This window comes from Dreissena polymorpha, chromosome 11 (genome assembly GCF_020536995.1).
Source record: "Dreissena polymorpha isolate Duluth1 chromosome 11, UMN_Dpol_1.0, whole genome shotgun sequence".
NCBI classification, from domain to species: domain Eukaryota; kingdom Metazoa; phylum Mollusca; class Bivalvia; order Myida; family Dreissenidae; genus Dreissena; species Dreissena polymorpha.
In genome coordinates, this window is record NC_068365.1 from 72,704,959 (window position 1) to 72,719,958 (window position 15,000).

Consider the following 15,000-nt stretch of genomic DNA (forward strand, 5'->3'; position numbering starts at 1 on the left):
TCCATAGCGTAATTTGCTTCGATGGCACAGGGATAAATTCTCTAACTCATGAGGACGCTAAGGTTATCAGAACCTCGGGCTCGGTATGTCCGAACGCTGATCAGTCAGCCGTGCTCATAAAATATAATTGTAACCCTTAAACAATTATATTAGAAATTTAATGCGTACATATCGTTATATTTTAACAGCGCAATACGCGTCAGATCGCATTAAATTCTTACTTAAAATTACCGATATCCTACATATATTTGCATCAACACAATGACGTATATACATATTTACATAATTTTTTTGTGTGTGTCTGCCCTATTCATATTCGCAATCAACATTATTTTTCTTATTTCCTATTTTCTTTCTTTTTCAATTCGGAAAACTATTTTAAAATTTTCCAATAATTTTATTTATTCGTCCTCTTTAATTTTCTTTATCATTCTAATAAACAAAACCCGCCTTATTTTCTTTATTAAAATAATAAACAAAACTGTCTTAAATAATCTAAATTCCTAAATTCTTAATTCTGCCAATGTAAAATACTAGGTAAATTCTTTGAATATTTTTTATATTTGTTCCTTCTTCGAGTTTTTCTATTATATTAATAAATAAAATCATCCACAAATTTTCTTTATTAAAATAATAAACAAAACTGTTTTAAATATTCTTATTTTTCCTCGTACATTTTAATTTAATGAAAATTTACAAACATTCCAACAATTTAAAATGTATTGGTAAGCAAAAAAAACACCATAAGTCCGTACATAATCCTATATTCGAACAATACCAAAAATATATAAAAATTCTTTAATACTCTCTGTGTGTACGCCTTTAATTTAATGATTTCCATAACTCATAAAAATAATGTAAAACTCAAATATCTCTTTTTATTCTCGATTCACCGCTATTTATAAAAATGTACCGATAAATGCAAAATGCTTTTGATATTTGCAAAATTTGTTCGTACATAGTTATGTATTCTAATAATACATAAAATATAGAAAATTCTTTAAATACCCTCAATTATTTGTACGCATCTAATTTCAGTATTCCTATAACTCAGAAAATTCTGTAAATTTAAATTACTTTCTTTTTCATTTATTTTATTCTTAATTTCCCAAAAGTTTAGAAAAACTACAGATCAATGAAAAACTGTATGATTTTGATAGTTGCATAATTTCTTCGTACATGATTAATTATTTCTTTAAACACCTAACTTCGTAAAATTCTTTAAAACAATTCTGAAAAAGTTCGTTGTCATGACACTTTTGTTTTACGTTTTATTTCTTACTATATAAAATTTGACATAAAACCCTGTTTGCCGTAATTTATGAAAACACTGACCAGTTTTCCATGTCTCGTTGTTTTTTCACGTTGGCCTGTGATTCCGTATAGTGTTGTTTGTACTCCATTTTCCATGTCGCGTTGGTTTTTTCCCTGTTGGACGTTAAAATGAGTGGCACTTCTGGTTTCATCCTGGCACTGCGCACCATAAAATGTACTGTGTCACGTAATTACACATTGTTCCTTGATAATACACAGTAACAACTAAAGTTCCTTTCTGTTTTTATCGAGATTTATTTCTGTTAAATAATTTCTAACACAACGCTTCCAATGTTCATGAAGTACAATTTTACATCGCGGTGGCCGACATGGCCACCACGTCAAGAAAAGCGTGACTACTCTACTCGATTGTCAAACTTAGGACTCCTCTTTATACAACGCAGATGCCAATTTATACAATAATGGACAAATAAATTGGGTGACGGCTGTCTGGATGATTGACTTTAACATGAGTTGAATTACCTGATACGGGATGGCTTTATGTGTGACTTACATATCTTGTGCATACATATGCCAAAAATTAAGCGAGACCACGTTTGTTTAACTGCATATATGAAAGTTCACCTGTCATTTAACATGAAAATATACACAAATTAACAGTGCTGCATGTGCTTACCATAGACATAACTAATTAGTGAACCCAGCCATGGGCAATAACTTGGTGCATTTTTCTCGTCTAATTTGACGATGACATATGATGCCCATTTATGCATTTCTTCATGAAGACAGATATTATGTATTCAGTACACCGAACAAGGAATATACATGAAATACACCAATTATGCGACAAAAGCAATATACCCCCTCTTCTTCGAAGGGGGGCATAAATATACAAAATGCTCTTTTATGGAGAGCATCAGACACCAATTTCATTTTATTGAAAACCTATGTTTATATCTGCAAAGGACTGTAAACAGGGTTGTATTTTCAATATGTAAAACTTAAGTTTAATACCCTGATTGTCATAAAATGGAAAATGTGAGCAAACTTTCAAAGCCCAATGTACATAAAATGAAATATGTCAGTTTTTACCCAAACGTTCATAAAATAGAAAACATCAGAGCATGTTCATGATATGTTAAAACATCTGTTTATATGTTAACCCAATTGCTCATGAAAAGGAAACCATCAGTGTATACCCCATAGTTGAAGAATGGGAAAACATCAGTTGAGAACATGATGTTTATGATATGAAAACCACCAATTTATAACCAAATTTACAGGATTTTGAAAACATCAGTAAACTGTACTATTCATAAACAAAAATATACAAAGCTTGTAATGTTATTACCTGTTGGAAAAATATGTGAAGCCCATTGAGAATAATAGTGTAATCATAAAACAAATTGCACCATGCAAATGTTTGACCTTGGGCCTTCTGAATAAATTTGAAACATCCTCTTCACATGACAAAACAAAATTTCTGCATTAACATTCACAAGCCAGGACAATAAATGTGATATAACAAACACAGAAGTTATGGTTCTTATTTACTGATCAATAAGTAAACATTTACTAAACAGACCTCTAAATCATTAAATTACCACAAGGTTTTTGTTAGTACTAAAATTTCACAACATCATGCAACTTGTTGCTTACAAATCCATCCATAATTTTAAATTATTTTCCATAATCTATATCACTTTGTTTCAAAACACACTTACAAACAAAGTAACCGAAACGTTAAAAATCAAAACGCTGAGAGGATAGAAAGGCTGTAGGCAAGACGAAAAAGGAAAATACTGTAATAAAGGAAAAGAGTGCAGAAAAGTTTCAAAACAAAGTAAATATTGATTCAAACAAATTGAATCTGTATTTTATTTATACACAAGACAAATATACAAATAATTGTTACACATCTCACTTGCAATATCTTCATAGATTTTTTATTTTGTAAGCAAATTACAAAATGCAAAAAAATAATAATATGCATATGCAGTCAATATGTTATTGGACTGAAATTCATTCATACAAATGCATTAGCTGCAATGCAGGATATTATGTTAGAGGGGACGAGAATGTTAAGAGCATTGAAACTGTTGCTACGATAAGATTCAACATTTGCAATATTTACATGTTTATATTTGATTATGACTGAACATAATAGCAGAACACAAACACAATTTTAAAGGGGGCATATACACAGTTATCACTCTCACTCTCTCATTGGCCTTTTTCTCAAAGTCCAAACAAATCAGTTTCAGAAAACCCATACACAGACCAAAAGATGCACACATGCAAGACAAATGTTGAACATACATACTGTAGAATTCTGCAATTTAAGCACAGATGCACAAGTTATTGCCTTATCATCTAAAAAATGTTTATTTTTCAATCCAATGTGTGAGAATAAATGATTAATTTAATATCATCCATATATAATGCTAATCAGAGAAAACATTGTGTGTTTTTTATAATGATATAACAAATAATGACGAATAAGAGTTAGTTCCCTTATGAGATCATTATCAGTGTTGAACACATATCAACTTGTTTACATAGATCTCAACATGTTTGAAAAGCCCATCTAATCAATTGGTACATACAACACTGGTCCATTTGATCTACCAATGGTTGTTTAAATCACATAATTATAGTTGAAATGGAATGCAAATTCAAAAGGATTTTAAATGGGTCAGCTTGGTTTAAACCCCCTGATCAGTAGGGTGGTCCAAGTTCTGGAATACATCTATAACCATAACTAGGACACGACAGTTTTTTTTATTTCTTGTTTGTTTTTGTAAAATAGTGTGTGAATTAATTATGGTTTAAGAATTATATATAAAAATATGTGTGTACAAATAGAACATTACACTGGTATGATGTTCTTAGAAATTGCAGGCTCGGGAGTAACCAAAATGTTTATTGATGACTCAGCCAAAACTATGCTATATGACATGTACTCAGAACATATGTTCAGCACAGTGTTACACGGAGGCAATACTCCCTTTTTGTATATAATATATAGTTTATAATAGACATAAACAAGTATTTACGTTTTGTTCATGGTTGTATGATGCTTGAAAATAGCAATAGAACAAATAAGTATATAACATTATGACAAAATATGCCATTTTGTTGATGATTTTTTTTAAATTCTAAAACCAATATACAAACAAATGTATAATGATGATTAGGATTCAATCTAATTTTTTTATAAATTCTGTAACATCTTAAAACACATTTTCTTAACATTTTCATTAACTCACTTTTTACCAAAAGCTAGAAACCTTTGACTGAAAATAACTTTCTAAACCACATTACATTCCCTCATGCAGCCTTCTATGACAATGCATGCAATATTTGCATGCTTATACTTCTACTACACTTCTACCAAGTTATGTTTATACATTATGATTTATTATTTCGAAAGTAAAGATTATAAATATAGTCAACACTATTTTATTACATGATTTATGATTAATATTACCAACACACAGAATCAAAATGCAGAAACATGTGAAGGGTCTTAACATATGTGTATTTAAAAAAGTAAACGTTTCCATAACAAAACTATTTTAAATAATCAAATAATTAAAGTAAACAAACATCATTCAAAAGCAAAGAATAAGCTGCATAACCAAGAAATGCTGTGTAAACAAAAGTAAAATATTCACAAAAGCACAAAATAAAATTACTATAAATATAATTATATTATCATCAAATCACAGAAGACCAAAACTAAATAATATTGTTAAATAGTGTGGGATTTCAAACATGTGTGAATTCTTTAAATAACTCAATGACATCACAAGCTAAAAATAGAAATGACATTTATTTTACAGTGATTGGACAATTTCAGTCATGTGACATGTATACTCACTTTTCATAGGCTATCATTCCTTGGTTTCTGATAACAGGAAGTGCAAATAAGCATGGGCAACACCTCTAACTGAATTAGCTTGTCCCATTAAAAGGACATGGAATTCATTTTATAATTTATTTTTTATTGAAAAAAGATGCTCAGCCATTATCAACTAAGCGTCAACTGTAAACATGTTCAAAATATTAATTTATTAATGTTTTTAGTGATATTGCTTTCCTTTAAATTTGTTTTTTAAGGGGTGTTGAGTCACGTTTTTCCCAATAGTAATTTATGTGCAGGTCATTGCAAAAAATAGGGATAAAATTATTCACTTCAACAAAAATTACAAAAGATTATCACAGTAAAATAATGAAAAGATATCTCATACATATACATACTGGTTTCAATAAACTTTGATAAATTAATCTTGCTGTCTATATTTAGAGACTTTTGTGCAACTTCTAAAGTATTTGTCTGAAATAATAGCCAAAAATTATTTGTCATAAGTAAAACACATTTATTCCCCATATGCCTTCCACCAAAAGTGACAAAAAGGCCTCCATGGTGTTTCTACCACCAAAAGTGGGGAAAACAAAAAGACTGGTCTCCAATTTTGATGACTTACTTGTTACTAGCCTTTGTGTTGGCATAGTTAACCAACCACTCTATGATGTCTTGGTTCAGATCAGACAGTCGTTTTGTCAGCTCTTCTGCTGTATTCAGAGACTCATGGACCTGCAAATAAGTTGTGAAAACTTGTTACAATGACACTGGAAAGGGTGCCAATCAATATTAATATAAATATACATTTGATTCAAATTTTCGGGTCATTCTGTTGGCTCATCAAAGACTAAAGGACATGTGATTTAAATATTTAGGAAAGTTGACATGTCCATGACCAAATTCATCAGACGTTTGTCAGATTCCAACACCCTTTAGTCATAAAAAAGGAGTAATTGACACTGGTAGTCTCATGTTGTTGATGGGATAATATAGTGATTTTGGTTATATTTTAAATGAATTAAAATCTGTAAAAATCTATAAAAAAAAATCAGTGATGGTGAATTTTCTTTAACTGATAGGATTCTTTATTTTCAAACAAATAACAAAATTAACTTATTCCTTCTCAAGCACATATATTTAAAATAATCTGTAGTGGGACTCTTTTATACTATCCGCTGAGTGGATCTGATAATATAGCATAAAAGGTCATGTTTAGATGATATTTCAATATCCATTCAAATCACCTCCTTCAAGAGTATTGGTTTAATTTTTTTATCACTTTGTATTGTAAGGATAAAAGCAAAAAAAAAAAACATAACAAGATATTTGATGGTTGAAGAACCAACACCTTTGATTTACCAAAGAGTCAAACACTGAACATTACTTTTTATGGAATGTTGTATAATCCTTACATCCACAAATTATTGAGCTTAACTCATTATTGGATTTAACCCTTTGCATGCTGGGTAATTTGTCTTCTGCTAAAAGGTCGTCTGCTGAATTTCTAAAAATAGCATTTTCTTCGATTTTTTTCAAAGAATACTATCAGAATAGCAAACAGTTGGATCCTGATGAGATGCCACGTTCTGTGGCGTCTCATCTGGATCCAAACTGTTTGCAAAGGCCTTCAAAAATCGGTTCCCGCACTGAAAGGGTTAACCATTGACTGCTCAGAAGCAAGTTGAACATGGCAATATGCAACCAGCATTAAACCAGAACAGCCTGCAAGTAACTCACAGTCTGTTCAGGTTTTATGCTGTTTCCTGCTCCTCAGTATCTTGGGGTTGGAAATGAGGCCTTTAAAACTTTTAAAATGTAGTAAGAAACGTTTACTTTAATTTCAAAACGGAATACAAAGGTGTCAAAATACCAATCCGAATGGAAAAGGGTTAACACTTTACCACTTAGATATGTATTTTGACGCATTTGTAGTCCATTAGAAAGTTAATTTTAGTTAAAGACCTTTCTTACTAAATTCGAGTTTTAAAGGCTTGATTTCCAACCTTAAGATACTGATGAGCAGCAAACAGCATAAAACCTGAACAGACTGCGAGTTACTCGCAAGCTGTTCTGGTTTTATGCTGTTTGCACATAGCCATTTTCACCTTGTTTCTGAGTGGGAAAGTGTACAATAAGATAGCTAGCACACTGACTTGTTTGGAGGCCTCATCTAGATCTATCTGCAGCCTTTCCTCTACAACCTCCTCATCTTCCCCCTTGGAATTGTCCAGGAAAAACTGTAACAGAACAAGGGCTGTTTGTAAAACATGAATGCCCCCCATATGGGCTGTCAGTTGTAGTGGCAGCCATTGTGTGAATACGGTTTTTGTCACTGTGACCTTGACCTTTGACCTAGTGACCTGAAAATCAATAGGGGTCATCTGCCAGTCATGATCAATGTACCTATGAAGTTTCATGATCCTAGGTGTAAGCATTCTTGAGTTATCATCCGGAAACCATTTTACTATTTTGAGTCACTGTGACCTTGACCTTTGACCTAGTGACCTGAAAATAAATAGGGGTCATCTGCCAGTCATTATCAATGTACTTATGAAGTGTCATGATCCTAGGCGTAAGCATTCTTGAGTCATCATCCGGAAACCATTTTACTGTTTCAAGTCACTGTGACCTTGACCTTTGACCTAGTGACCTGAAAATCAATAGGGGTCATCTGCCAGTCATGATCAATCTACCTATGAAGTTTCATGATCCTAGGCCTAAGCATTCTCGAGTTATCATCCGAAAACCATTTTACTATTTCGAGTCACTGTGACGTTGACCTTTGACCTAGTGACCTGAAAATCTATTGGGGTCATCTGCCAGTCATGATCAATGTACCTATGAAGTTTCATGATCCTAGGCCTAAGCGTTCTTGAGTTATCATCCGGAAACCATCTGGTGGACGGACGGACCGACAGACGGACCGACATGAACAAAACAATATATCCCCTCTTCTTTGAAGGGGGGAATAACAATAGGAAAAGCTTTTGTTGTATTCACAGTGTTTTTTTTCTTTCAAATTTAGGGTCAATGGAAAAAGTATGCATTTTTCCCCAAATGGGACCTTAAAATTCCCAATTGAAGGTGTCCATAAAAAGATTTTTTTTAATAAATAAAAACAATCAAATTATCTCCAAGTCCAGCTCTATAAGTTGAACCTTAGAAAATATCATACTGAAATCACTTTAATTATCAATTTCAAAGAATTTGTAAGCATAAAATCAAAAACATTAACCTCCAAAATTGAGTCAAAAGAACGTGATATTTCTTATTCAAATGGAAAAAAATTTGAAATATAACTGGCATATCCATACCCATTATGTTGAAGTGGATTTATTATATAAAACATTTATTTAACAACAACAAAAAACAAATTCTAATGACAGCCAGTTTGAGCTTTTTGTAACATATGATACTTATAATAATAATATCTTCATTTTTAGAAAATGAACAATTGAGGTAAAGCATGTAAAAATAAGATGTAGATACCTTAAAAAAACTTGGTCTCCTAGCTGTTTAATATTAATATTTATGTTGATTACAAACTTAATCCGAACAATAAGTTCCAAACATTACCATAATACAACAATGCTAATTCTGTTAACATTTTAAAACAACCATAATATTATGACACAAAGTGCTGCATAATTTATTTTATTTAACGTGACTTAATCGCAGCTTTTCAAATTCTTCAGGCCTAGTTGAAGCCTTTTCTTTTTTATTTGACCCCCCCCCCCCCCTACACACACACACACACACAAACACAAACAATTCTATGTATCCCTCTGTACTGGCATCCTGCTGTGGTCACAGTGTAGAAACCTTTGGTGATTATTACACAGATAAATTGATAAGCCAGAAGAGACAAAAGAATAAAGGTAAAGAATAAATAGGCAAGATATTTTATGGTGGGTACCCCATGGAGCGGCCAGGCATTTCATGTCCTAAGCCTTCAAAGCTACTCTGTTAGCCCTTTGCATGCTGGGAAATTTGTCGTCTGCTAAAATGTCGTCTGCTGAATTTCTATAATAAGCATTTTCTTCGATTTTTTTCAAATAATACTATCAGAATAGCAAACAGTTTGGATCCTGATGAGACGCCACGTTCTGTGGCTTCTCATCTGGATCCAAACTGTTTGCAAAGGCCTTCAAAATTCGGTTCCCGCACTGAAAGGGTCAGCTGTCCATACCTGATTGACCTGTTGCAGCAATTGCATCTTCTGGGCAGACACATTCTGAAACCCGACCACAAACACTGTGACCTGCTGCTGGTACTTTTTCTTCTTCACTGTGTCCGACAATATCTCCTCCAGCTCTTTCTGAAAATAAGAGTCGCGTTCTGAGAAAACTGGGCTTAATGCATGTGCGTAAAGTGTCGTCCCAGATAATAGAAGTCGCGTTCTGAGAAAACTGGGCTTAATGCATGTGCGTAAAGTGTCGTCCCAGATTAGCCTGTGCAGGCTGCACAGGCTTACAAGGGACGACACTTTCCGCTTTTATGACATTTTTCGTTTAAATGAAGTCTCTTCTTAGCAAAAATCTAGTTTAAGCGGTGAGTGTCGTCCCTGATTAGCCTGTGCGGACTGCACAGGCTAATCTGGGACAACACTTTCCAAACATGCATTTTGCCCAGCTTTCTCGCAAAAAGACTCATGATGTTGGGTAGTGCTGCAACAATACGCAAAAAAGCGTATTGCGATATATTTTCACTTCAAAAACCCGTATTGCAATATATCGCAATATATTGCTTACTTGTACCAGAATTATAACTCGCCAATTACCGGATTAATCCCGTATATTCCAGTTTTAAAGCAAATTCTGGTAAATGTTTACTATAAAAATGCTCAAGAATAACACAAAACACAAACATTCGCCAATTTTCTTAAATATCAAATACATTTTGGCATTTGTTACTATTTAAAGATGTGATGAAATAACTTCCAATCGGGCGGTTTTTTTCCCCATTGAACACGCGTAAATCGCCTGACGTGATGTTCTAGTTTTATACAACACAAATACACCCACACTTTCCACGCGACATTTTACACGTCTGTATAATGTTCACGCGCTTTTTATTGAGAAAAAGAATAAAGCACTTTTTTATTGTTGCGTTAGCATAACATTTTGGAAGCGTGTTTCAGAAATTCGGATTACAAATTTTATAATGCTCATTTCAGAATCGAACAAAACATTTAGTTGTGCGTAATTAATTCAACGATAATTCGTTTAAAAGCATAGAATAAATGCTTCCATGTAACAACGCTACTCTGTATAATAGACTTTTTAGAATGCCATTTTTACGTAACAATTAATTTTTACAAAATACCGCTTTGTTTTGTTTACCTTAATATCATTATTTTGGATGGCTTCTCTGAACGAAATGTAGATGCATGTTTTTAAAATTTTCGTACCGGTATGGCGAAAATCGTATTGTAATACAATATTCGTATTGCGTATTGCGATACATACTGATATACTGGTATATTGTTGCAGCACTAATGTTGGGCTTCCCTTGACTATAATTGTTGATTAAATAACTTGTTTATGTAATAATTCTTGATATTTATATATTTTATGAGGTTTTATAACCACCAAAGTTAAAAACAATTATATTATTTAGTGAACTCAGTTGAATTATCCGAAGGGATATTAAAAAATTATAACTCTCTGATTATACTCCTTTAATTGACGTTTCGGCATAATGCCTTTATCAAAACATTGGAAATTATATGTTAACTACATTTTTACGTCTTTTGACTGCACAATTTAAATAACAAAGAAAAATGTTTTTAAACGTCAAATGACGTTGTACATGATGACGTCATAAATGGCGTTATATAAAATGGCGCCAAAAAAATGTAAAAATTCGCCAAAAATGAAATGACGTTAAACACTTACATATTGTATCTTAATCCTATGTTAAATGTGTGCTTTATATATTTAAAAATCTAGTTTAAGCGGTGAGTGTCGTCCCTGATTAGCCTGTGCGGACTGCACAGGCTAATCTGGGACAACACTTTCCAAACATGCATTTTGCCCAGCTTTCTCGCAAAAAGACTCATGATGTTGGGTAGTGCTGCAACAATACGCAAAAAAGCGTATTGCGATATATTTTCACTTCAAAAACCCGTATTGCAATATATCGCAATATATTGCTTACTTGTACCAGAATTATAACTCGCCAATTACCGGATTAATCCCGTATATTCCAGTTTTAAAGCAAATTCTGGTAAATGTTTACTATAAAAATGCTCAAGAATAACACAAAACACAAACATTCGCCAATTTTCTTAAATATCAAATACATTTTGGCATTTGTTACTATTTAAAGATGTGATGAAATAACTTCCAATCGGGCGGTTTTTTTCCCCATTGAACACGCGTAAATCGCCTGACGTGATGTTCTAGTTTTATACAACACAAATACACCCACACTTTCCACGCGACATTTTACACGTCTGTATAATGTTCACGCGCTTTTTATTGAGAAAAAGAATAAAGCACTTTTTTATTGTTGCGTTAGCATAACATTTTGGAAGCGTGTTTCAGAAATTCGGATTACAAATTTTATAATGCTCATTTCAGAATCGAACAAAACATTTAGTTGTGCGTAATTAATTCAACGATAATTCGTTTAAAAGCATAGAATAAATGCTTCCATGTAACAACGCTACTCTGTATAATAGACTTTTTAGAATGCCATTTTTACGTAACAATTTATTTTTACAAAATACCGCTTTGTTTTGTTTACCTTAATATCATTATTTTGGATGGCTTCTCTGAACGAAATGTAGATGCATGTTTTTAAAATTTTCGTACCGGTATGGCGAAAATCGTATTGTAATACAATATTCGTATTGCGTATTGCGATACATACTGATATACTGGTATATTGTTGCAGCACTAATGTTGCAATTTTGAAGAAAGAGGGCATAAAATGAACTATCAAGATAAGAAAAATAGAAAAACGCAAGAGTGTGATACACAAAAACTTAAATCAAACGATAAAAGAACTAAAAACAAGGGTGAAAATAAACCAGCAAAAAAAGACACAATTGAAACAAATAATAATAGTCTTGACACTGTTACTAATCTGTCTTCAAGAAAGTTAACAGAAGCAGAAACAAGTCTATTATCCAAAGGAATATCTTTTGTACCGTCTAAAAAACACGTAGATTTATCTAAGATGACCTAGCAGAATGGGAGAGACGGATGCGACTCGCAGAGTATTTCCATAGTGATGAAAATCAAGAAAGGAAAAATGAAAAGGAGGAATATGAGATAAAGAAAGAAAGCCGTTTTACTCCTGAACCTGGTAGAGAAAAGTGGCTAGATGCTTATATAGAAGCAGTTAAAAATGATATTCTAAATGGCATAAAAGAAAATGGACAGTCAAATATCACAAGACAAGAAAAACAAGCATTGCACACGTTACTAAATGATTCCAGTATAATAATAAGGCCTGCAGACAAAGGTTCTGGAATAGTGATAACAGACGCAAATGAATATGTAGAAAAACTCCGGAATGAACTTAATGACAGCACATCATATGAAAAAACTAATGGGAATGGACTTGACAATGCAAACACAAAGGTGAAGCAACTAGCAAATAAACTATTTAAAAACGGCATTATCTCAAAGAAATTACAACAATACTTGATACCAAAATATCCATCAAGAGGGAAACTTAAAGGAAATCCAAAAATACATAAAAAAGGCAACCCGTATAGAACAATCGTAAATGGCATTGGAACAAGTACTGAAAGAATGGCAGAGGTAGCAGAAAAGGAGCTAGAAACCTATGTTATAGAAACACCAAGCTATATAAGAGACACCACAGCATTTTTAAACGCTATAGAGAGGGAAATAACTACACCATTACCAGAAGGAATTATCTTATACTGTTTTGATGTTGTCAAGTTATACCCATCGATTCCAAAGAAAGAGGGCCTAGAGGCGTGCAAACAAGCTTTAAATGAACGCTGTACTAAGACCATCAACACTGAAGCGGTGATTGAAATGATTGAAACTGTTTTAGAAAATAATGTGATCGAATTTTGTGGACAAGAATACAGACAAAAAGAGGGAGTAGCTATTGGATCGAAACTTGGGAGAAATTATGCCTGTTGTTACATGAGAAAATGGGATGAACAATTATCTGAATACAATAAACAACCAATATTCTATAAACGTTTCATAGATGATGGGTTTGGACTATGGACACATGGAATTGACGAACTCATGAAATTTTTCGACTATGCTAACAAAATACATGAAAACATCAAAGTAGAATTAAGATGGAACACAGCACAGATAGATTTCTTAGACACAAAAATTCAACTAGAAGATAATAAAATAACAACTGATTTATACTCAAAGCCAACTGATAAACATCAATATGTCCAATATGACTCAGACCATCCAACAAATGTGAAGAAAGCAATACCCTATGGATTAGGAATACGTTTAAAAAGAATATGTTCTGACGAAAACAAATACAGACATCGTAAAAAAGAACTAAAACAGAATCTACAAAAAAGAGGATATCCAAATAAATTTGTAAACCATGAGCTATCCCGAGTTGATAATTTAAATAGGAAAGACTTACTTAAGAAGAAAGAAACAAATAAAACAGACAACAAGAGAGTACCACTAGCTATAACTTATTCAAACAACCTTCCAAATATCCACTCAATAATTCGAAAACATACAGACAAACTATATAAATCAGACAGAATGAAAAATATATTCCCAGACGTACCAATAGTTGCATACAGACGAGATAGGAATATCGGTGACATTTTAGTTCATGGAAAAACAAACAAAGAAATAAACAAACGTTTTCAACTAATACCACAATCGTGTAAGACTAATTGTATAGTCTGTAAAATGTTGACAAGAGGTTTTCATAACAACCCAAAAAGTGACATTCCAAACGAAGCAATAAAACAGAACTGTAACATTTATAACTTGGTGTACGGTATATTTTGTATTAAATGCCAAAAGATGGTATACGTCGGAGAGACGAGCAGATCATTAAAGGAACGTGCCAAAGAACACGAGGCTGACGTGCGACTACGAAGAGAGAAACCAATCTCAGAACATTTCAATGGTGCAGGCCACAGAGTGCAGGATATGGGTGTATCAGTGTTAACACAAATAAGAGACAGTTCCCATTATTACAGACTTATTAAAGAATTGGAATTTATAAAGAAGTTTCAAACGCAATCACCAAATGGACTAAATACAAAAAATCAACTTGATTTTCTGCTACGGGAAACTATCTTGTAAAAAATATATGTGAAAAACATTTGATATTAATCATCAACATAAATGGATGTAAAACTAATAGTACTTTATGCAATTTATCTTGTCCATAATGTGTATATGATATATAGAATAGCAAGTATATATGATTATTTAATCAAATATCATTTGAATATTATACATAGATATGGATTGAAATAATAAGAGTCATTAAATAAGTTTACCCTATTTAATTTATGATAATAAGTTAAGGTAGATTATAATTACATATGATGATGATTATTTTATTGTAAAATATCAATTTATTAAATATATAAAGCACACATTTAACATAGGATTAAGATACAATATGTAAGTGTTTAACGTCATTTCATTTTTGGCGAATTTTTACATTTTTTTGGCGCCATTTTATATAACGCCATTTATGACGTCATCATGTACAACGTCATTTGACGTTTAAAAACATTTTTCTTTGTTATTTAAATTGTGCAGTCAAAAGACGTAAAAATGTAGTTAACATATAATTTCCAATGTTTTGATAAAGGCATTATGCCGAAACGTCAACTAAAGGAGTATAATCAGAGAGTTATT

The 15,000-nt window shown here is 32.3% G+C and overlaps 1 protein-coding gene across 1 annotated transcript in view; it reads right to left on the minus strand.

The window, feature by feature from the left end:
* Positions 1-15,000, minus strand: part of LOC127850894 (myosin-11-like) — a 160,915-nt gene that overhangs the window by 134,029 nt on the left and 11,886 nt on the right. The window contains exons 5-7 of the mRNA XM_052384285.1: positions 9,333-9,461; positions 7,297-7,380; positions 5,766-5,875 (exon numbers count right to left, since the gene is read on the minus strand). Coding sequence (XP_052240245.1) covers positions 5,766-5,875; positions 7,297-7,380; positions 9,333-9,461 — 323 coding nt within the window. The remainder of the gene's footprint in view (positions 1-5,765; positions 5,876-7,296; positions 7,381-9,332; positions 9,462-15,000) is intronic.